Source organism: Sciurus vulgaris (genome assembly GCF_902686455.1).
Source record: "Sciurus vulgaris genome assembly, chromosome: 5".
Taxonomy (NCBI): domain Eukaryota; kingdom Metazoa; phylum Chordata; class Mammalia; order Rodentia; family Sciuridae; genus Sciurus; species Sciurus vulgaris.
This window is the reverse complement of record NC_136465.1, coordinates 160,224,884-160,248,766: the sequence shown is the minus strand read 5'-3', so window position 1 is coordinate 160,248,766 and position 23,883 is coordinate 160,224,884. Positions and strand designations below refer to the sequence as shown.

Below are 23,883 nucleotides of genomic sequence, written 5' to 3'. Positions count from 1 at the left end.
ACATACATATATTAGCCTTCTTTATTATGTATAAATAACATTACAACTTTTAAATAAAATGCTTAGTTCTAAGAACCAGAGAACTAAAGTATATAAACACTTTGGCCAATTCCAAGTCAAAGTCACACAAAACTACTTTCTAATGAAAACAGAGCAGTGAGACAGTAAAGTTTGTGTTTCATCTATGAAGAAATGAACTGCATTTGTTCTTTTATCTCCTAAAGATATTTTCAGTAACAGCATAAACACTGTTATGGCAGCCTAGCTCCAAAGTGAAAATATGGGCTGAGTTACAGTTTACTATTGTAACCCACCTGTACCCATCTTTGAAAATTAGCCACAGATCAAAGTATTTACATAAATTCAAGACTTTGCCTTACAATGAAATGCAACACAGATCCTTAAATTCCTTTAAAAGGAACAAGGAGGGCTGGGGATATAGCTCAGTTGGTAGGGTGCTTGCCTCCCATGCACAAGGCCCTGCGTTCAATCCCCAGCCCAACTCAAAAAAAAGAAACAAGGAAATTAAACTTTTCATTCAGTTACAACCAATCAAGGCTTTCATTCAGAAATGTTTTTTAAATATCAAATTTCTCTTCACAGACACTATGTCCATTTTCTTCATAATCTTCTCTTGTTACCACCATATCTTCAAAATCATCATTTTCTGATATCAATTTTCCACCTTCCCAGGCATAAGTAATGGGGCTGAAAAAAAATAAACCCAGATGATTTTACAGAAATCAATTGATGATTTACAGAAATGAACAAATGAAAGCTTGAAACACTAATTACTAACTAAAATGCTGCAAGTTCTAGTCAAATGAATTTAAGGGAAAATCACTCAAGGTGCAGAAATAACTAAAAGTTTCACAAGTTAACTCAAAAGGCAAGGAATCTTGGTCACCACTATAAAATCTTGGGGTCTTTGTCCCCCAGTGCTGTGGTGCATGCCCATAATCTCAGAAACTCAGGAGGTAGAAGCAGGAGGATCACAAGTTCAAGGTCTGGGGCAGTTTAAAGAGACCCTATATTACATATAGGGTCTGCATATGATATCATTTATATATCTCATATATATATGAGAGATATTTATATATCCCACATATGTGTGTGTGTGTGTGTGTGTGTGTATATATATATATATATATATATATATATATATATGGTGCACTATCAAGATTTACTGAATAAAAGAATAATAGCTGTTTCTGTGGATCCCCTGGCCTGTGATGTGTTTATACAGAATAAAAAACCAATATTCTGTGGGGCATGGTGGCACATGCCTATAATCTCAGCAACTTGGGAGGATTAGGCAGTAGAACCAACCTCAGCAACTTAGTTCAGTTCTGTCTCAAATATAGAAAAATGACTTGGGATGTATCTCAGTGGTAAAGTACTCCTGGGTATAAACCCCAGTAACACACACACACACACACACACACACACATTCAATATAATTCACATTCTAAAGAGTATAGAACATTATTGTTGAAAAATACCATTTTTGAAAAGTTCTTTAGCTTTAAAACAAAATTCTAAACTAGAGTCAGGTATGTGGGGTTTTGTTTGCAACTCTGCTACTAACACTAGCGGTGGATTATTTAGACATACCTTTTGGTAAGATTTCCTGATTCAACTAAGATAACTGGGTTTTAATCTGGTCACTGTTATTGTTGAGTCATAAGCCTTTGTTTATTTATAATATAAGAACACTGAACAAGATAATATGTATGTTCTTATGGCTCTAAAATTCTACCTTAACTTTTTTACTCCTAAAGTGGAAATGATAATATCTGCTCTTTCTCATAAACAGACTAGGAGATAATATAAAACAATTTTAAATAAAAAAAAAAAGACCAAAAGTAAAAGTTCATTGAAAACATTTAGAATTTTTAAAAAAATTCCATAACTTATAAATTGACATAACTTAATGGTTCAATTCTTACAATTTCTATCTTGACAGAAACTGTCAAGAAATGATTTCTCAGATAATCCAATAAATGATAATTCGATTTCTTTGCCTCTAAAAATCTCTTAGGAACAAGGACTGATTTACTATATGGAACTGATCTAATGTTAATTGTGCACCCGTTATGTACCAAACATGATGGCTGGCATTTTACACTTCATTCCATTTAATTCACTAAAACATGAGGTTTATCATTTTAATTTTTGAGATAAAGAAAATGAGGATCCAACAGGTGAAATGCTAAGGTGGAAGAACCAGGTTTTAAACTCAAGTCTCTTAAAAACCACCTTACTTACAAGATGACATCCATGTTTTGTTTCTATATAAACCAACACTTACTTTTCAGGCAGCACAACAGAAACATCATAGTCTGTGGGAGTGAGACATCGAACTTCTGAATAAACTCGATCCCTAAATCCTGGGAAGAGGGAATTTCCTCCAGTCAAAACAATGTTCTTAAAAAAATGTGGCTGCATTTCTTTAAAGAAAAAAAAAAAGGAGAAAAGGAAGAAAAACTGCATTAGAAAATCCGTTCACTTAACTTTCTGGAAAGACATGGAAAGACACATTAAACAATATAAGCTCACAGATCTTTAAAAGAAAAGGCTGAAGTGAGGAGTGGGTTACTACTGGCTACTAACGCATATGCAAGCTATACAAATGAGTACCATTTGATAGCAGACATTTGGTAATTATAATTCTTCTTCCCTAAAAATGAAGGCTGAGATTAAAAACTACCGTAGAATGAAAAGGTCTTTCATGAAATTTTAAACTTGTAAGCCCAAATTTCCAAAATAAGATATATTTATTCTTTGATACTTAACTTTTGAAAATAAAAAAAAAAAAAATCTTTAACAACATTTAAAGAAAGGATCTAAGTGTGAATGTTCACTCGTTATACAGTGGCAAACATTAAGTGCTATAAGGTTAATAAGTTTTAAAAGTCTACAAAGTGTCACCAGTAAATCCCACCCAATGCTTCTGTTCACCAAAAAAAATTTCCTTGTATTAACAGAATTCCATGGCATAACATTAAAGCAGTGTAGTATAAAATGTTGTATATGGCATGATAGTAACTTTATATAAAATGTGAAATTAATAAAAAAATCATGAAATAAATGTGAAGGTGATAGTTTTATGACTTTTTCTTTCTTTTTTTTTAATGCAAGGAAAGCACATTGCATGTGCTCGATTTTCTCTAATGCCTAGGTTGTTCCTTATAAAATAGGAAGATAAGAGGAAGAAAAGTACTCAAACTCTGCAATATTAATTACTTAAATCATGCTTTAGGAGAACCACACATCACTATGAAGCACTATACTGTAATCTCATTAAAATTAATCCTATGTGTAGTCCAAGTATAATAGAATAAGTCAGTTCTATCAATAGTTGAAAACCACCCAATTGTGAAATTATAAATTTCTATTCAGTGTTGATTTTGATTGAATTAAAATTTTTCTAAATATTCAAGCAATTGAATATTAATGGAAATATATATTTCTTCATGTTTCAATAGACCATGACTTTTCCAAAATAAAATTTATAATCCAAAACAAATCAAGTAAGAATTATTTAAATACATTATGGGATCTGGAAGTCTATATTCTTCAATATTTTACTATAATTATTGATGTACCTTCAGGTAAATTTTGAATTGAATAGACAATAGCTTCTGGAATTCCCATTTCTTGAATGCCTATATCAGAAGGATTAAAGAGTATTTCTGGAACAGCAAATCTCTCGTTGGCCAGACGAAGAATTTGTTCCCCAGATTTATATTTTCCACTCAACACCATCTCTTCCCTTGGCTTACAGAAAAATAAAATAAAAAGTTTAAGTTATATTATCTAGTTCACATGACTAAAAATAATTAGCAATACGTAATATAAATATATTAACTGTGTCCTTGGAAGTTTCAGAAGTCTCAAAAATTAGAAAAATGTAGTCTTCCCTCCTGTGGCCAAAACAACATAAATAAAACATTACTGACTCTAATATGGTTATTCCCCCAAAGATAATCTAGCAGCTTTATTCCCTACATTCTTTTTTTTAAATTATTTTTTTAATTTAGCTTTTAATTTTTTACAGACTGCATTTTGATCCATTCTACACAAATGGGGTACATCATTTCGTTTCTACGGTTGTACATGATGTAGATTCATACCATTCGTGTAATCATACATGTACATAGGGTAATGATGTCTGTTTCATTCCACCATTTTTCATACCCCCTCCCTCTCATTTCCTTCTACATATTCTAAAGTTCCCCCATTCTTCTCTCATTCTCCACCACCCTGACCTCCATTATATATCATTCTCCACTTAAAAAGAAAGAAAAGGAAAACATAGGAGAAGAAACTTCATAATCTACCTATGATAGCATACTAATTCAAATTTCTAGAGAACAAGGAACAAAAAAACTTTACTATGTCTTGTGTCCCTATCATTATCTATTTTCATTACTGCTTTAGATGCTTATTAGACATGTGGTTCCATTCTATTAAGGTTTCTTCGTATGAAAAAAAAAAAAAAAAAAAACCCTAAAATCTTTAAATTGCTTTACTACTTATTCACTCTATCAGAAAGCAGTTTCCAACTGATTTAAGTAAATACATGGTTTTTATCCTTGAAATCACTTTATAATGCCAATCTTGTATGAGGCCAGTTTCCCTTGCTGAATTCTGATTTGTTTTACCTCAATAATCTGGTCAAAAAATACACACACACACACACACATATATAAAAGCTTCAGGCATGCTAAATACTAATAATTACATAAAATTCATGTATCCATCAACCAACTCAATGAACTTTGTAAATAAGTTAAAACTTGCCTTTTTAATTTGAAATTTATCATTCACATAATCTTTTACTTCTTATTTATGTGTACCTAAACAATGTAAATTATTATTCTGCATAGGCTAAGTGTATGCTGCTTTCTAAAACTTGTTTTCTATTAAACATCAGGTTTCTGAGATTTGTCCATGCTAATCATGTAGCTCTACTTCATTTTCACTATTGCTTACTATTGCTTATTTCATAAAATTAATATATCAAAAATGCATTGTTAGTGAATATTTAGGCTGATCCAAATTTTTCACTATAATATGCTACATGAGTATCATTATAAATGTCTCCTTTTCTTTTCTTTTTTTTTCTTTTTTCAGTACTAGGGATTAAAATCAGGGTCTCATGCATACTAGGTGAACACTCAGCCACTGAGCTATATCCCCAGAACTTTCTCTTTTTTTTTCCTGTTGTCATTTCTCCTTTCTTTTATGACTAAGGATTTTCAACTTCCCAACATTCCTTATCAAGCAAGCAACCAGAAGGGCAAACTTCACATTTACTTGAACACAGAACTGTCATTACCTAAGCTGATCAAAGGTAAGGAAAAACTAGTTCATTTTTAAAGCCAAGGCATACTGCTTCTCAAAACTTTAAAGTGCACTGGATTTTGCCCTTTTCAATCTAAACCTATTGGATAAACATTAATAAAATTCAGACCTGGGTAAGCTATGTCAATAATTTTTACAACAGGGGTTGAGGACAGAGCTCAGTGTTAGAGTGCTTGCCTAGCATGCACAAGGCCCAGGGTTCAATCCCCAGCACTACTAACTAACTAACTAACTAACTAATTAACTAACTAACTAAATAAATAAATAAATAAATTTGATTTCCTAACAGGAAAATAACCAGTTTCCAAATAAATTTAAATTATTTTTTGGAGGGGGATGGTGATTACTGGGGATTGAACCCCAAGGCCTCACACATGCTAGGCAAACACTCGACCATTAAGACACATCCCCAGACCCCACTTTTTAAAGAATTGTTTATTTCAAGGGCTGGGGAGATAGCTCAGTTGGTAGAGTGCTTGCACTGCACGCACAAGGCCCTGGGGTTTGATCCCCAGTACAGCCAAAAAAAATTCTTTATTTCAAGACAGGGTCTTGCTAAGTCGTCCAGGCTGGTCTCAAACTTGGAATCCTTCTGTTTCAGCCCCTGAGTAGCTGAGAATGCAGGCGTGCTCCATAAACTAACTCTCCTTAAATAAACAGAGAACAGAGAAAGATTAACTATAACAGATTTGTCCCATGTGCTATCATTTGGTTGATAGTTCTTTTTCCAAATAAATTTAGTGAAAAATTTATTAATCCAATATGTGACTGGAAAAATGGCAACCAGAAAAGCTGTCATCAACAACTGTGTTAAGCTCTGTCAATCCCAGCTGCATGTGAAATGCTTTTCAAACCTGACTGAAGGTCACTTGAAGAAATATTACTGACAAATTTTTTTGATGGGGGAGTCTGGGGATTGAACTCAGAGTTTTATCACTGAACTACATCCCCAACTCTTTTTATTTTAAGACAGGGTCTCACTAAGCAGCTTAGGGCCTCACTAAGTTGCTGAGGCTAGCCTAGAACTTGGAATCCTCCTGCCTCAGCTTCTGGAGCTGCTGAGGTTACAGGTGTATTCCACACGCCTAGCACAATTTTTTAAATTACCTTACAAAAGCCCTTCTTAATCGTGCTGAAGTCAGGCAAAACATAGTCTATCATTACTGTATTTTCTTCTCCTTTTAACCTATAAAAAGAAACAAATTTATGAAATATTTTATTACGTATAACATCATACAAAAATCCAATTCTCAATTAGATTACTATTATACATACTTTGCAATATCCATGTCTCTGTAAAAGTCCTGAGACACATAGCATACATCTTCTTTCACTTGATTAATCACATGTGTTTCATCCATGACATGTAGCTGCCTAACAGAAATATATTGTAAAATTTGAAAAGGAGAAAACTTAAATATAACTTACAATTATTATTTAAAATGTTTTTCTGAAATTAAATTTTGGGTCACTGGTTTTTTAAAATATTAAACTCTTAAATGTATAAAATATTTTTAACTTTATGGAATACTCTCATTTCTACCTATTTAATCTCTACATTATTCCTCTATGGACAGGTTTTCAGTCCAGTTTGTAGATAAGGAAACAGAAAACAGAGGTGTTTAATATTAAGGATTTCCCAACTAAAGAGCAAACTTCCCCTGCAACAATTCTGAATAGAATATTGCTATAATGCCTTAACACTTTGCTTACTTTTCTAATTGTAGAAGTTTTATCCATCAGCTCACAGAACCTAGCATACAGAAGATGCTTAATATTTGATAAGCAAATCTAAGAAGATACATATTTAGTGTAGTAAATAAAAAATAAGTGAGGTTATAACCTTTTAATATTTTTCTGTGCACTCAGATTTTATTACATTTATTTTTTGTTATCAATATAAACATTATCTCATGAGCATTTCCTTATGCTATTATTTTTTTAAAATATTGTTTTAGTACGATATAAGCCTCAATACGTATCGATGTCCCTAATCTTGGAAGTTTAGATCAGAGGGAAGATACTTGTGTGTTTATTAACATGGATTTTGGAGTCAGAAACCTAGATTTGAAACACAACTGTAGCAGTCAAGTTACTTTACTTCTTTGGGATTAAATCCCATAAATGCTGAAAACTGCTAAACAGAATTGTAAGAAGTAAATGATTGTGATAATACATGTAAAGTATTTAACACAGGGCTGGGGATATAGCTCAGTTGATAGAGTGCTTGCCTTGCACGCACAAGGCCCTGGGTTCAAATCCCCAGCACCACAAAAAAAAAAAAAAAAAAAAAAAAAGTATTTAACACAGTCTCTGTACTTATTAAAAAGTTTTTATCTTTTTACTTTTGTATACTAAACATCATTATATACCACATTTCATCTTCTCTAAGATGTACCACTGTACCAATGAGAAGAAAAACTACTAATTCTGAGGTATCGAGGATTGGGAAATTCAACCAATTTCAAAGATAAAAATGTGGGGAAAGAAAAAAGTACAACTCAGAATCCATGAAATACAGGCATTTTTTATCTATATCTCTGATTACCTCATTAATTAGTCATACTCTAGGAAACAGAATATCAAATTTGGAAATATATTTCCAAATTGTTTACCAGAAAGGTTATTTCAAGTCATGGTCTTAACAGCAATCAATAAATGTCCATATAAAAAACTGCAACACTGTTTGAAAAACAGCATTTTGTTATTTTTCTCTGAGAAGTAAACGCCTAAGGAAGAGGAATTTCTGCTTGTTTGTCCAAGTACCCTAAGATCCTAAGTACTAAATATTTGCTGAATTGAATCTGTGATATTACTACAGGAAATACAACTTTTTTTTTTTTTTTTTAATGGTACTGGGGATTGATTACCACCAAGTTATATCCCCAGCTCTTTGTATTGTTTGAGACAAGGTCTGGCTAAGTTATCCAGACTGGTCTTGAACGTGTGATCCTCCTGACTCGTCACCAACTCCAACCACTGGCCTAGCCCCCATACTGAGTCACTGGGATTGCAGGCATGTGCCACCATGACAGGCTAGGAATGTAACATTTTTCATGTCTGAGAATTATCCATTTGTTATCTTTTGACTGTATACAATTCCCTGAGAATTATCTATTTGTGCCACTGACCCTTTTTCATTTTTTTCTGAGAATCATTTACACATTTTTTACAGGAAAATGTTTTCTCATGGATTGATATGCGCTCCTAATATGTATATAAAGATAAAACAATTATATATACTATAATTTGGTTGTAGAATGTCCCCCTAAAGACCCATGTGTTAAAGGCTTGGTGCTCAGCTTGGTTCTATTAAATAAGAGACAGGGCCCTGTAGAAGGAAGTTAGGTCACTGGGGAAGCACTTTTAGGGAATATTAGGACCCCAGTCCTTCCTGTTTTTCTCTTTGCTTCCCACAGGTGAGGTAAACAGGTCTCTCCCACCACACACTCCCACCACAATGAAATGTTCCACCACAGACCCAAAGCACAGTGTTAAGCAATCACAGCCTGAAACTACTGAAACTGTGAGCCAAAATAAACCTTTTCCATTATTAAGTTAATTATCTCAGGTACTTTGTTATAGTAACACAAAGCTGACTAACAGTAGAGCCTATTCATTTCAATTTACTTCTTATGTTTACCTAAGTTTTGTTTACAAAGGCTTTTGACCACTGATAAGGTTTAAAACTTTTATATTGTTAAAACACAAAAGCTATCAAAAACCTATCGTGGAAGTGTAGTTCTCAGAGCCTGGGAAGGACACGTGGGAAGTAGACGGGAAGACAGAATGGTTAACAGGTACCGGGGCGCAACTGAAAAGGAGGAAAAATTTTTATATTCCATGGTGAAGTAAGACAATGATGGCTGAAACAGCTATTTAAATATTTCAAAAGCGCTAGCAGAGAGGATTTTGAATATTCCCAATATAAACAAATAACAAATGTCTGAAGTGATACATAAACCTATTACACTGATCTGATATTCCATACTGTATACAAGTATTGAAATCACACTGCCCCATGAGTATGTACAAATGTTATGTGTGAATTAAAAATAAGTAAATACATGTGTATGTATGTACATACATTTGGTACACACATAAATCTTATCCTGTTAGGGGTTGGCAGTTTTCCAGACCAGAGGACAGAGGGGGATTTGGGTGCAGTAATATTTTGCTTGAATTGTGCTGTGGGTTTTTTTTTTTTTTTTTTTTTTTGGTTTGTGTTTTTGTGGGGCTGGGGATTTGAACCCAGGGCCTTGGGCTTGTGAGGCAAGCACTCTACCGACTAAGCTATATCCCCAGCCCCACTGTGCTGTGGGTTTATGGGTATGTTCACTTTTTAAAAATTCAGTTGTAGATCATGGTTTACATACTCTTCTATATATGTCTTATTCCAATAAATTTTCAATAAAGTTGTATGGAGAAAAATATACCCTGAACTATTTCTACCACTGTTTTTATGCTTAGTAACTCAAGTTATATTTTATTGCTGTGCTTTTTGTTTATCTCTGCAGTGCTAGGGATTGAACTCAGTTTTGTACATGCTAGGCAAGCGCTCCACCACTGAGCTACTTCAGCATTCTCTGTGTGTGTGTGTGTGTGTGTGTGTGTGTGTGTGTGTGTTTAAATTATGTAAGTCTAAAATCCTAATGTGCCTCAACCTTCTCTCCCTTTCCAGCTTGCTGCTTCTAATATGACTGGGGTGAGGAATTAAATAACCAAACTTACTGAAACTGAGTCCAACTATTTTTTGGTTCTATATTGAATAACACTGACATCATCATACTGTAAATGTTATTCATGAGTTTTATATTTTTAGAATTAAACTTTAAATAACGCAAGACAGATTGAACTATAAAAAGTAGCATATAAATGTTATAAACTCAATAATTAAGAGCCAGCCATGCCGGAGGTTGAGGCAGAAAAATTTGAGGCCAGCCTAGGCAACTTAGTGAGATCCCATCTTAAAATAAAATATAAAGGGCTGGGCATACAGCTCAGAGTTAGAGCATGTGAGGCCCTGGTTTCTATCTCCAGAATGGGGGTTGTGGGGACAGAAAATGGTAGAGCATTATGTTTAATGAAAAGAATCAATCTTAAAGGTTATTATGTGATTCTATCTCTGTAACATTCTTTTTTTTTTTTTTTTTCCTGTGGTGCTGGGGATCAAACCCAGGGCCTTGTGCTTGCAAGGCAAGCACTCTACCAACTGAGCTATCTCCCCAGCCCTCTGTAACATTCTTGAAATAATAAAAATGTAGAGATGGAAAGGAGAGACAGGAATATGGTGGGTGTTATGGTTTAGATATGAGGTAACATGCAAAAGATCATGTGTGAGACAATGCAGGAAAGTTTAGAGGTGAAATGATTGGTTTGAGAGTCTTAACATGATCAGTACATTCATTCACTTGAATGGATTAACTGAGTAGTAACTATAGGTAGGTAGGGTTGGTGTAGAGGAGGTAGGTCACTGGGGGCATGCCTTTGGGGTTTATATTTTGTCCCTGGTGAGTGGAGCTTTATCTCTGCTTCCTGACTGCCATGTCCTGAGCTACTTTCCTTCTCCATCCCTTTCTACCATGATGTTTTGCCTCATGCTAGGCCCAGAGCTATGGAGTTGACCACCTATGGAATGAGATCATGGAAACCATGAGTCCCAAATAAACTTTCCCTCTTCTATGCTGTTCTTGTCAGGCCTTTTGGTCCCAGTAATGCAGAAGTTAACTAAAACACAAGTGGAGCAAATATAAAGAAATACAAAGAAGTTCCTTTGTGGTAAAGGAATAGTTCTGTTTCTCAATTGTGGTTATGATTACACAAATCTACACATGGGATAACTATACATGCACTTATACAAATGAATGCATGTAAAAACTGGTAAAACCTGAATATGGTTTATGATCTAGTTAATAACATTGTACCAATGTCAATTTCATTGTCTTGATATTCTATTACAGCTATATAAAATGTTATTAAAGTAATATCAGACTACCATTCTTACAACTTTCTAAGTCTGTGATTATTTCAAAAGAAAAAGAAAAAAATTTAATGTACTAAGGGTAGCTGGGTGCAGTGACACATTCCTGTAATCCCATTGACTAAGGAGGCTTGAGGCAGGAGGGTCACTAGTTCAAGGTCAGCCTCAGCAACTTAGTGAGACGCTGTTTCAAAATTAAAAGTAAAAAAATAAAAAAAGAAAGAAAGAAAAAGAAAATAAGAAAAAAGAACAATGAAACAGAAAATCAATATATTAGTAAGGTCTATAAAGATTAAAAACATAAAGACGCAATTCAAATGTCAAATGGTATACATTATGTGGAGTGGGTCTGATCCAAGAGGCAGAGGGCAGATCCGTTTTCCACTTTAGATCCTTTTCCTTTACGTGCTTTTTAAATTTGTTTTACTATGTCCATGTACATGATTTATAATTTTTAACACATAATCAATATGTTAAATTTCTAGAATTTGGAACTGTCTCTTTGGTAGGTACTATCATTATATATCCTAAAAAACTTTCCAATTTAAATGTCATTAGTATTTATATGTTATTAAGCAATCATATAGAATTGCTGTCCATAGCTACAACTAAAGTAAAATATAATTTTAAATTATTCTAGAAAGTTCATTTCTAGCACATCATCCTTTGAAAGAATCAAATCCAATTATTACCTGTAAGATATGATTTCCTTTAGATGGTTGGTTAAAAGTTTTCCTCCCACATTTATCCTAAAAGAGGAGAATTCAACTTTAATTCAGTTATTACATATTTCATCCTAAGAAATAACATGAAAATTAAATACAACTCACCGAATAATTGCTTCTTTTTTCTTTTTACTTCTACAATAAGGAACTATATGTGTAAAGGAATATCCACTATCAACAATGATACAGCATAATTCAGAAGGATTATCTCGGAAATACCTATGTGCACTGAGAGCCCCAGCTATAAAGAAAAAAAAAAAAAAAGAATGCATTAAATAAAATAAACCATTAATTTAAATCAATAAAGAAAGGAAGCAGACTAAAAGCAAGCACAAAGACGGCAATTTCCCTTGAATTTTAAGAAAAATGTTAATTTGTAATAATATTCACAACTGTCATGAGATCTTTATGTTTAAATTAAAAAAAAAATCACACATGGTAAATACAAAAGAAATTTGCCATCAGTTTTCAAAAGTAAAGTTCTTAGCTTATAAAAATTATTACAACAGCAGCTAATTTTTAGTGAGAATTTATATGCCAGGCTTTTTTCTCAACTCTATGCAATGAGTATGGGTTTTAATATACACAACAATCCCAATTTACAGGTGAGAAACCTGAAGTACAAAGAACTTTAAGTAATTTGTCCTAGGGCATACAATTAGGAAGCAGCAGAACCAGCATTCAAACCTAGGTGATACGCTTTAGAGCAGGGTCTCTGAACCTCAGAACCACTGACATTCTGGGTCAGATAACTCCTTTCTTGGGAACTTTCCTATGTATCACAGGATGCACAGCAGCATTTGTGACTTATACCCACTAGATACCAGGAGCATCCTCCTAGTTGCAACAACTAAAAGTTGTTAGAGGAACATTGCCAAAAGTCCCCTGGGAGACAAAATCACCCATTGGTTGAGACTATGTCTAGAAGTTATCCTCTTAACCATTATGGCATATTATTGCTTACATAGATTTAAATTCTATGAGCTAAATATTTAAATACTTTCATGTACACAATTAGATAATATAATCATAGCCTTTAATAAACTTGCTTTTAGATGATATTTTCAGGTCATTTTCTGTCATATTAACTAACAGTCTAAGCTATATAATTTCAGTAATAACAGCAGCATACAACAATTAACAGAAAATGAACCCAATAATCTCCAATATTCTGGAGAATAGAAATATGAGGCTGATAATTTTATTAGGGAGAAATATCATATTAGTAAAAACATATACTGAGAGAAATCCAATTATCTAAACTCTACAGGACTAGCTACTTTTAAAATTCTGTGTTTTACTTTCTTCAGTCCTAAAGAATGCCACCTAGTACTTGGAATTTTCAGAATTTTTTCACTCTATTTCTGTTTACTTTTTTTTTTTTTTTTCCCCCTGTGGCATTGGGGATTGAACTCAGGGGAGCTCTACCACTGAGCCACATTCCCAGTTCTTTTTTAATTTTTATTTTAAGACAGGGTATATTGCTAAATTACCAAGGCTAGCTTCAAACTTGTAATCCTTCTGCATCGCCCTCCAGAGTAAATGGGATTACAGGTGTGCACTATTGCACCAGGATCACACAGTTCAATTTCAATGAACTTTCACTTACCATTTACTCTTAATACTGCTTGGAACTGATATTCTTCAAATAGAATTTCATTCATTGATTCTTGAATTGAAGTGAAGTTAAAATATGGTTCTGTGATAATAATATTAGTATCTAAAAAATCAACCTAAGGGAAGAAAAAAATCCCCCAAATTTTTATAATTTGTAATGACCTCCATCAATATTTGTTTCAAATATGAAAATAAAATGATTTAATTATCAAATAATCCTCACTCATCAGGATTACTGTCTTATTATTTTTCCCACTTAATAGATGAGCAAACTGAAACAGTAAAGTTGAATAAGTTACCAAGCTTCATATAGCTACTTAGAGACAAAGCTAGGATTTGACCTCAGCAAGTCTGGTTACAGCAACAATGCACTTAACTATTACACAATTCAACTTTTCTTAATGTTAGTATTAATAAAATATTATCAAACTGCTAAAGATAATTATAAAAAAAAGAATGATAAAACTACAAGTAACTACTGCTATGTTGTTTTTAAAAGGAAAAAGGCAAGAAGCTTCAAGATGGGGCTGGGGTTGCAGATCAGTGGTAGAATACTCGTCCAGCATGTATGAGGCGCTGGGTTTGATCCTCAGCACCATATAAAAATAAAATAAAGGTATTGTGAGTACCTACAACTAAAAACTATATATATATATATATATATATAAAAAGTAAAAACTTTTTAAAAAAATAATTTCAAGATATTAAAGATTACATAATTCTCCCCTACATGTTTGTTGTTGTTATTTTTTATTTTTTTTTAGTTTTGATGGACCTTTATTTATATGTGGTACTGAGAACACCTTGCACATGCTAGGCAAATGCTCCACCACTGAGCCACAACTCCAGCCCTGTTGTTATTTTTTGGAGAATTTTTATGCACAATAAAATCAACAGTGTATGTTTACCCCAATTTATAGTGGCAGTTTCTTTAGCTTTTTTCTTTTCCAACTTGACGATTCAAACCACAGATTTTGGACCCAGAACACTGCCTCTCTATTGATGGTGGATCTCATTACATCTATCTATATATATATATGTATTTGATTGAACCCAGGGCCTGTGCATGCGAGGCAAGCACTCTACCAACTGAGCTATAACCTAGCCTCTTATTACATCTATCTTTGTGACTGGTCTTGACAGCTTCAACCACCCCATCCAGACCTCTTTTGCTTTCCAAGTTAAGCTATATGAAGGTGAGGATGGTGCAGGTCTTCCTGTGAGCAAGATGTCCTAGTCTGGCTTCCTTCCACTTTGCTAATACTGCATGGAACCCCCATCTAAAGACACAAGTGGGCAGGAAGACAACCAGCCTGATGGGATCCAAGTCTTGTGCAATCACCACCAGCTAAGCATTCCCGTTTTCCACCACGGAGGTGACAATATTAACTCCTGCTCAAAAGACAGGTATTCTTTTAGTGGGGTCATCCCCTTTGCTGGCAGCTTTCTTCTCAGCTCAGGTTAACAATCCTTCTTTTGTCTCTTCCTTTGTTTCTGGTCTGCATTTGTGGATCAGTTTAAACAGTCTAATACATGTGTGGCAGTCCACAGCATGGATGAACTAGTCAATCACAGGAAGCACTTTCAGCCACATATAGCAGGAGAGCCCTCTGCAGCTGAGGATAGATGTAATGGGGCCATTTAACAAATGGAAGAAGTGCAGGATGTCCTATTCAATGTCAAAATTATTAGGCTCTTTCTCATATGCGGATTTATCATCTTGGTCTCTTGCTTCTTCATGACAGCAGGGCTAGGGCCACTAGTTTTCCCCTTAATCTTTTTTCCTTTTGGCATCTTGGGTGTCTAAAGGAAAGTGCTCTTCCACACATTCTTTAGAAGTATTAAAACTTATACATTGTCCCAATATATCTCAACTCACACTATAGACATTCTACTAATTTGCATTTATTAAATATTTAGAAAATCAAAGCTAGGCAAAGCTATATTTAAGTGATTTAAATATATACTGGAAACATTCATAAATTTATAAATCTTAAAATGTAAGACTGAATTTTTCATTTGACTAAGACATGGAAATAAAATTTGAATACATACTCTTAATTTGTTACCTGATACATTTCTTTTCCAAAAAGGTAATCCCAAACTTGTCTTTGAACATCCCAATTCACCAAGTAGCCCTAAAAAATTTTTAATAAATTTAATTATCAAAACTATTTGAGCAATTTTTAAAAATCAGATTAATATATTCTAAATCACTGAGTTCTATCTCTTTATGGTTACCTCTTCCAGTCTAATGATGTATGAGTTTCCAACCAATTATATTGATATGTTTTTCTCCTTTTAAAAATTAAAACAAAACAACAACAACAAAAAAAAACTACAGGCTTAGTGGCACATGCTTGCAATCCCACCAACTTGAGAAGCTGAGGCAGAAGGACTGCAGTTCGAGACCAGCCTTGGTAATTTAGTGAGACTTTGTCTCAAAATAAAATATTTAAAAAAGGTTTGGAGGCGTTACTCAGTGGTAGAGTGCTCCTCAATTTAATCCCCAGTACATGTACATACAAAGTTTAAAAACTTGCAAATTAATGAAACCAAGATGTCAAGGGTTAAGAGGACACACCAATATATAGAATGTTTCTATCTGCTTTTTTCTTAAATTCATGTGTGCACACCACCTAGATTTAATTTAAGTAAAATTCAGTATTCACAATCAATAACTAAATCATGGGCACTTATTTTTACCAAGACAATTTCAACTTTTGGTTATAATTAAATATTAGTTAAAATTTAAGTCAATATTTCTCGGAGACCTAAAAATATTTTCAATTTGGTCCCTAGCACCACAAAAAAATAAAGTAAAAGAAGAAAATTTTTTTAGACCTATGCACATCATAGTATATAAACCTTTGGTCAATAATGCTAGAAACAATAATTAGATTACCTTTTGAAAAGGAAGGATATAGAAGAGTCCAGAAGGGTCTTTTATTTCATCTATCTGGTTAGCAGTAAAAGTTTTAAGACGTGCTGTTTTTGACCTGAACTGACAATTAGGAATAACCCTAGGAACAAAGAAACAAATGACATAATTATCCCCTAACTATATAATTTTAAAAGTGCCTTATTTAACTACTGTTCTAATGGTCAAAATACCCAGAGCAGGTGTTACTCATTTTGTCTTTAAATAATTTTAAAAATGCCTTTAAAAAAAATGATTGCAGTATGTAACAGGTTCTATACCAGACCCTTTATCTTTCTCAAATTACTTTTAGAAACTGTTACAGGTGGATACTAGTTCGGCCACTCCAGGATAACAAACAGGGCTTTGGTAAAGGTCCTAGTCTTTCTATCTTTAATGTGGTAACTCTTTAATACAGTTCTGGTAAAAGATACAGAAGTTAAAAATTCTGGCCATAAAACTGTGCTTTCATGAAACCAAAGATTTTCAATTAATAGGATGTTATATGGTATAAGTAGGAATTACATTTAAATTGGTTGCTGCTCACCATGAGTTTACAATCTGGGTAGGAAAACAAACCAGAGCCATTACCAAACACATATGTATGTACACACACAAACACACACAATGATGTAAGGATAATGCTGCAGTATGTTTTTGAACCAGCTTATTTCAATTTCTGCACTGTCAGCACCTTCTCTACATGTTTAAACATGCTTGGAGGACATAACTTTAATAGGCTCACTGTTGTCAATCTCATGATTGTATAATAATGTATTTGGCCGATTTGCTATTCTTGATTATTTTATTTATTTAATTATTTATTTTGTGGGGAGGGAATACTAGGGATTGAGCCCAAGGGTACTTAATCACTGAGTCACATTTTCATTTTTTATTTTGAGACTGGGTCACACTAAGTCACTTAGGACCTTGCTAAGTTACTAAGGCTGGCTCTGAACTTAGGATCCTGCTGCCTCAGTCTCCCAACACTGGGATTACAGGAATGCACCACTGTATGGGTACTGTTCTTGTTTATTTAGCTTTCTTTTTTCCTTTTCCTTTTTTTTTCCCCCTAACTGTGCACACTGACTATGAATAATACTAAAAAAAAAAAAAAAAAAAAAAAAAAAAAAAAAAAAATCTTTGTACTTATGGAGAACCTCTAGTTAATTCCTTAAGAGGTAATAGATTCACAATAGCTAAACTATGGAACCAACCTAGATGCCCTTCAATAGATGAATGGATAAAGAAAATGTGGTACATATACACAATGGAATATTACTCAGCCTTAAAGAAGAATTAAATTATGGCATTTGCAGGTAAATGGATGTAACTAGAGAATATGATGCTAGGTGGAAATAAGCCAATCCCAAAAAAACCAAAGGCCAAATGTTTTCTCTGATAAGTGGATGCTGATCCATGGTGTGGGGTAGGTAGTGAAGAATGAAGGAACCTTGGATTATGCAGAGGAGAGTAAGGGAAGGGGTGGGGTGGTGGAGTGGGAAGGATGGTAGAATGAGACAGACATTATTACCCTATATACATGTATGAAAAAAAATTTAATAAAAAAAGAAGTAAAAACAAAAAGTTATAACAGAATTTAGGTCAAGGATATGAACAGTGAAGCACACTGCCAAAATGTTTTCCAGAAAGACTAACAAGGTACATTCCTACTCAGTCTGACTTCCCTCTTTATAAACAAATGAGCCAGGCTAGCACGGTGGTGTATGCCTATTATCCCAGCAGCTCGGGAGGCTGAGACAGGAGGATCAGTAGTTCAAAGCCAGCCTCATCAAAAGCAGTGCTAAGCAACTCAATGAGTCCCTGTCTCTACATGAAATACAAAATAGGGCTGGGATATGGCTCAGTGGTTGAGTGCCCCTGAGTTCAATTCCTGGTACCCACCCTCAATTCAAGGAAAAAAGAAAAGAAAAGAAAAGAAAAGAAAGAGAAGAGAAGAGAAGAGAAGAAAGAGAAATGAGCCAGGCACCTGCAGTCCCAGTTATTTGGGAGGCTGATGCAGAAGGATCACTCAAGTACAGGAGCATAAGGTTAGCCTGAGGAATAAAGTGAGAACCTGACTCAAAAGATCAAAAACAAGCAAGGACCGGCTGTGCACGCCTCTGATCCCAGCAAATTAGGAGGCTGAGACCGAAGGATTGTAAGTTCGAGGACAGCCTCAGCAAATCAGCAAGGCCCTGTCTCAAAATAAAAATAAATAAATAAATAAATAAATAAATAAGGGCTGGGGAAAAATTTTTTTAAAAATTAAAAATTCAGTTCAGTGACAAAGTGCCCCTGGGTTCAATCCTTTCTGCACACATACACACGCACACAAACACACACACAAAAGAAAAAAGAAAAAGAAAGATAGAAAAGAAAAGAAAAGAAAAGAAAAAAGAAAGGGAAAAAAGACATTTAAAAGAAGTTAAGTGCAGGACTGGGGATATAGCTCAATGGTAGAGCATTTTCCTCAAATGTTCAAAGTCCTGGATTTAATTCTCACCACCATCACAAATAGAGAGAGAAACAGTAAGACAAAGAATCATTTGTGAATTTGATCAGTTTAAACATAAGCACATTTTATGAATGTACACCTCCTGAATGTCATCGTATTATTTCTGTATCAGTGGCCTAATCGACCAGGTGAGCCAGTGGGCTTCAAAGTCTTCAATGTCTCTAGATCCCAAACGGTGGTTTTTAACTTTTGGAGGGTCACAGAACCCTTTGGGGATCTGATGAAGCCTATAATCGCCAAATGCGATTTTCTCCTAAAATGCAAATACACCAAAAATGTTGCCCACGATTTCTGAAGGTTCATGAATTTTGTCGACCTATCCCGCGGTCAGAAACTCAGTTCTTGAAGCCTGTTAGGAAACGAAAGACACATCCCACTTCCGGAGCTGCGCACCCCAAAACTAAAACTAAAATCAATTCCAGTTCAAAGCATCACAACCTCTAACCCAGCTCCAACTAGCGCATCTCCCGGCTCAGGTTAGGGCCGCGCGAGGGCGTTTGCAGTTCGCTGATGTTCGGAGTTGAAGCTCAGCACGCGAAACCCCCGGGCTACGTCTCGTCCCTCGGAGAAAGCCCATACTTACGAGACATTTTCATGGCTATAGCCGATTTTAGCGTTGTAGGCTCCGTTATCCAGCACTAAAGTCGTCATTTTAACACCAACCACACCTCCGCGACCCGCTTCTTTCCTTTCCGACCCTTCCGCTCAGGCTTTTTCCGGTTCTCTATGGTTTTGCTGGGCGGAGCGACAGACCGCGCTTCCGGTTACCCTAGCAACGGACGACGCCGGAAAGGAGCGAGACTGCTTGTCAGCGGGCGTCCATGGTTTCCAAGCTTAACCTGTTTAGGTGGTGGCGAGATTCTACGAGAAGGAATTGCTAAATGCATTCATTGACTTGCACTTGCAGGTTTCTTCCAACCCCTGCAGCGGACCGGTTTTTGTGTGTGTGGGTGTGTCTTTGAGCTATTGTTCAAACAGCGACATTTCTTGGAGAATAAAGTGCAAAACCATATGTAGCATGGAATTGGATATGAGGTCTCTCCAGCCTCATTCCCATCCGATTGTAGGATCCAACCTCGAATCACATATGCTTTGTTCTGTCAACCAACTTTTTTTTTTTTTAAATGGGGATTGAATCCCGCCGCGCTCTGCCACTGAACTACATCCCCAGTCCTTTTTTAAAGTTCTTATTTTGAGACAGGGTCTCACTCATTGCTTAAGACCTCGCTAAATTGCTGAGATCGGCCTCGAATTTGCGATCCCACTCCGTTGGGATTACAGGAGGGCGCGGTGGAGCCCGGCATCCGCCCTGCTTTTAAACTCACATTCACAGTCCCCTCTTCTGCCTACTTGTTCCTCAGGACTTAGTTTACTGTGTCTCATCTAAAAAAAGGCTTCCTGCGGAGCGTGGTGGTGCACGCCTGTAATTCCAGCGATTTGGGAAGGATAGCGAGTTCAAAGCCAGCCTCAACAATCTAGCGAGGCCCTAAGCAACTCAGCGAGACCCTGTCTTTAAATAAAATACAAAAATGGGCTGGGAATGTGGCTCAGTGATTAAGCGCCCCTGTCAGTCCCCATACCAAAAAAAAAAGGCTTCCTGTCACACTCCCTCTCACTTCTCATTCCTGGAATTAGGTTCTCCTCCTACGTGTTCCTGTAATACTCCAGGCCTATATTTCATAATCGTTAAGAAAATTAATTTTGGATTGGAATCCAGACTCTACAAAATGACTGTGTAGCCTTGGGTGATGAAGATTAAAGATTAAAACTTACACAACACTTACTGAGTGTATGCTGTTCTAAAATCTTTTTCCCCAGCCCTTTTATTTTTTTGTAGTTGTAGATGGATAGAATGCCTTTATTTTATTTGTTTATTTTTATGTGGTGTTGAAGATCAAACCCAGTTCCTCCCAAGTGTTAGGAAAGCGCTCTGCCACTGAGCTACAGACCTAGCCCAGCCCTTTTGTTTTTTTTTTTATTTTGAGGCAGGGTCTCCCTAAGTTGCATAAGCCCTCACTAAATTTCTGAGGCTGACTTTGAACTTGCAATTCTCCTACCTCAGCCTCCTGACCTGCTAGGATTACAGACCTGCACCACTGGGCAGTTTTCCTGAAATCTTTACATATATTAAGTAATCTTTATAATTTTATGAATAAATACTACTATTATTATTACTATTATTGAAATAAAAGCACAGAAGTGGTTGAGAGTGCAGCCTCTAAGTTTAAGCTGCTGGATCAAATCCTGGCTCTGCCACTACATGACTTGGATGGGTAACTAACCACACTGTGCCTTAGTTACCTCACATAAAATGAAAAAAATGTTAACATCCCCTTGAAGAATTGTTTCATGAAGAGAATATATAAAAGTCAAGTAACTAGCAGTCTTTGATCATGTGATCATCCTCTATCAACTTGCCTAAGTGGCAAATTCCTTGAAGTTGGGTACTCTATTCTATTGGCATTTATATCCCTTTAATCAAAAAAGGAATATTAAGCATTGAATGTTTAATTATGTTCAAACTTAGTCATTCTGTTTTCTCCAACTAATATTAAAGTGATAAGATCTCTTACTCCAAATGAATGTACTTTATAAATCTTATAGAGCAGTCATCATTTCATTTGTTTTTTTTTTTCATCTTTCAAAATATACTCTTTCAATCTTGTCTCCCCTCTTTTATCAGCACATTTTCTTGGCTCTCCTCACCACTTACATGCTCTGTAATCAAGATTATTCTTGTTCTTGGCTTTAGCTATTATTAAATACTGATGAAACTTAAAACAGAATTTCTACTCTTAAATGTAACCTTATAAAGTTTCCATGCAAGGGGTGGGGGGAAGGGAAAAAATAACAGAATGAGTCAAACATTACCCTATGTAAATTTATGATTACACAAATGGTATGCCTTTACACCATGTACAAACAGAGAAACAACATGTATCCCATTTGTTTACAATAAAAAATAAATAAATAAAATTTAAAAAATAAAGTTTCCATGCAGAAATCCTGAGAAATTCTTAGAGAAAACAAATTTAGCACCACATATTTTCTCCATAACTGCTTGTTCCACCTATATTACTTATCTCAATTATTGGTGTTCCCCAAAACCCACCCACTACTCCAAGCTAGGAACCTGAATTACCTTGAATGCTTATCTTTAACTGGATCTCTGGAATCCATCACTGAACTTCCTCCAACTCTATTTATATTGTCTTATCTTCCACATGAAATAATGCCACACCTACTCACTGAACTTCCTGCCTCCATTCTTTTCTTCATCCTCTGTACTGAAAGGATAATTATCAGTAAATATTTTGTTAAATAAGAAATATGACTGTCTTCCCCAACTCACCCATCACAGAAGTCTTCATGACTTGCTATTGCCTATAAAATAATGTCCAGCTATCACATTTACAATCTCATCTCCCTCCAACCATATTACATTGGTGTGCTGGTAAAGTTTAACAACTAGATCTCTAGAAGAAAATAAGCCCTGGATTGTAGTGCTTATTATTTTTTTATGGCATGAGTACTATCATTATGGTTGATTTTAAACTACTTTGAAGTCACCAAACACTGAACCCAGAGTAGGTAAGAGATGCACATGATTGGTTTTTATGAGCCAGCTGAACTGGCTCTGGCACAAACCATTCAGTAAAAGTTCTGACTCTCTTCACCTTCACACCACACACTCTCCCCTCACAGATTTTAGCATAAAGAATGTCAAACATGTAGATACCATTTTTCAAATAAATACATGCATATTTTGACAGTGTGTAATTTTAAGAGCATTAAAAACATAACTTACATATACATAATAATGAACACATGTAACTGATTTATTTAAGTCATCTTCATGCATGGATCAGCTTCATACCTTATCTTGTTGGCTCCTGCATTAATGAGTTTATATATATATATTTGGTACGAGGGATTGAACTCAAGGGCATTTAACCACTGTGCCACATCCCCAACCCCTTTTTAATATTTTATTTAAAGACAGGGTTTTGCTGAGTTGCTTAGGGTCTCACTAAGTTGCTGAGGCTGGCTTTGAACTTGCAATCCTCCTGCCTCAGCCTCCGAAGCCACCGGGATTACAGGGCCCCCGTCTGGTTAATAAATATGTATATTCATTGCATATTTGTATGATAGTCATTCTTTTATTTTTTCAAAATTATACTTTGATAATTGAATAGCAATTAATAAATATGTAAATTAATTTAGAAGCATTACTAATTTCATGCTAGTTTTGTGATATTGTTTATTCTCTCAATCCAGAGAAGGTAAAAGCGAAATTATTACCATTTATTTTCACAATGAAAAAAAATGTTATAATCATTAACTTGTGGGGTTGATATCTATTATTTTGAAAAGGAATTTGTATGTTGTTCTAATGACATTAGGCCACCTACCATTAATAGTCTTGAACTTTCACACTTTAATTCTCTTTCATAATTGTGTTCCATTTGCCAAAACACTCTCTTCCTAGTGAATTGATAACAATAGCAACCATTATATTGTGTCCTGCCCTCTTCTAAGTACTTTTGCATTATTATGTTGGTTAATCCTCACAGCCTCATGAAAGCATATAAACCACAGGGTTCAGAGAGGTTCAACACACTTCCTTTGATCAGATAGCTAAAAAAATATGCAGAGCAGGGTTTCAAATTCAGATTTTTTTAAATTTCAGGGTCAGTTATTTTTAACAAATTAAGTTACTTATTCTCATCTTTGAAATAATACCTCCACTGTA

At 34.9% G+C, this 23,883-nt stretch overlaps 1 protein-coding gene across 4 annotated transcripts; it reads right to left on the bottom strand.

Annotated features, from left to right (window-relative positions):
• Positions 1 to 3: 3 nt before the first annotated feature.
• On the bottom strand, positions 4 to 19,865 carry ACTR6 (actin related protein 6). Of its 4 annotated transcripts, XM_079141386.1 has the most exons (11): positions 19,714 to 19,865; positions 16,598 to 16,715; positions 15,762 to 15,830; positions 13,685 to 13,808; positions 12,181 to 12,316; positions 12,043 to 12,099; positions 6,646 to 6,744; positions 6,478 to 6,556; positions 3,609 to 3,780; positions 2,312 to 2,450; positions 4 to 708 (listed from the first exon to the last, which is right to left on the bottom strand). In XM_079141386.1, the coding sequence occupies exons 1-11, from the start codon at positions 19,779 to 19,781 to the stop codon at positions 579 to 581; spliced, it is 1,191 nt and encodes a 396-aa protein (XP_078997512.1). In that variant the 5' UTR covers positions 19,782 to 19,865; the 3' UTR covers positions 4 to 578. The 4 variants fall into 4 exon arrangements, with proteins under 4 accessions (XP_078997512.1, XP_078997513.1, XP_078997514.1 ...); XM_079141387.1 differs by lacking the exon at positions 16,598 to 16,715 and having other exon boundaries at positions 15,748 to 15,830; positions 19,714 to 19,855; XM_079141388.1 differs by lacking the exon at positions 16,598 to 16,715 and having other exon boundaries at positions 19,714 to 19,762.
• Between the last annotated feature and the right edge of the window lie 4,018 nt (positions 19,866 to 23,883).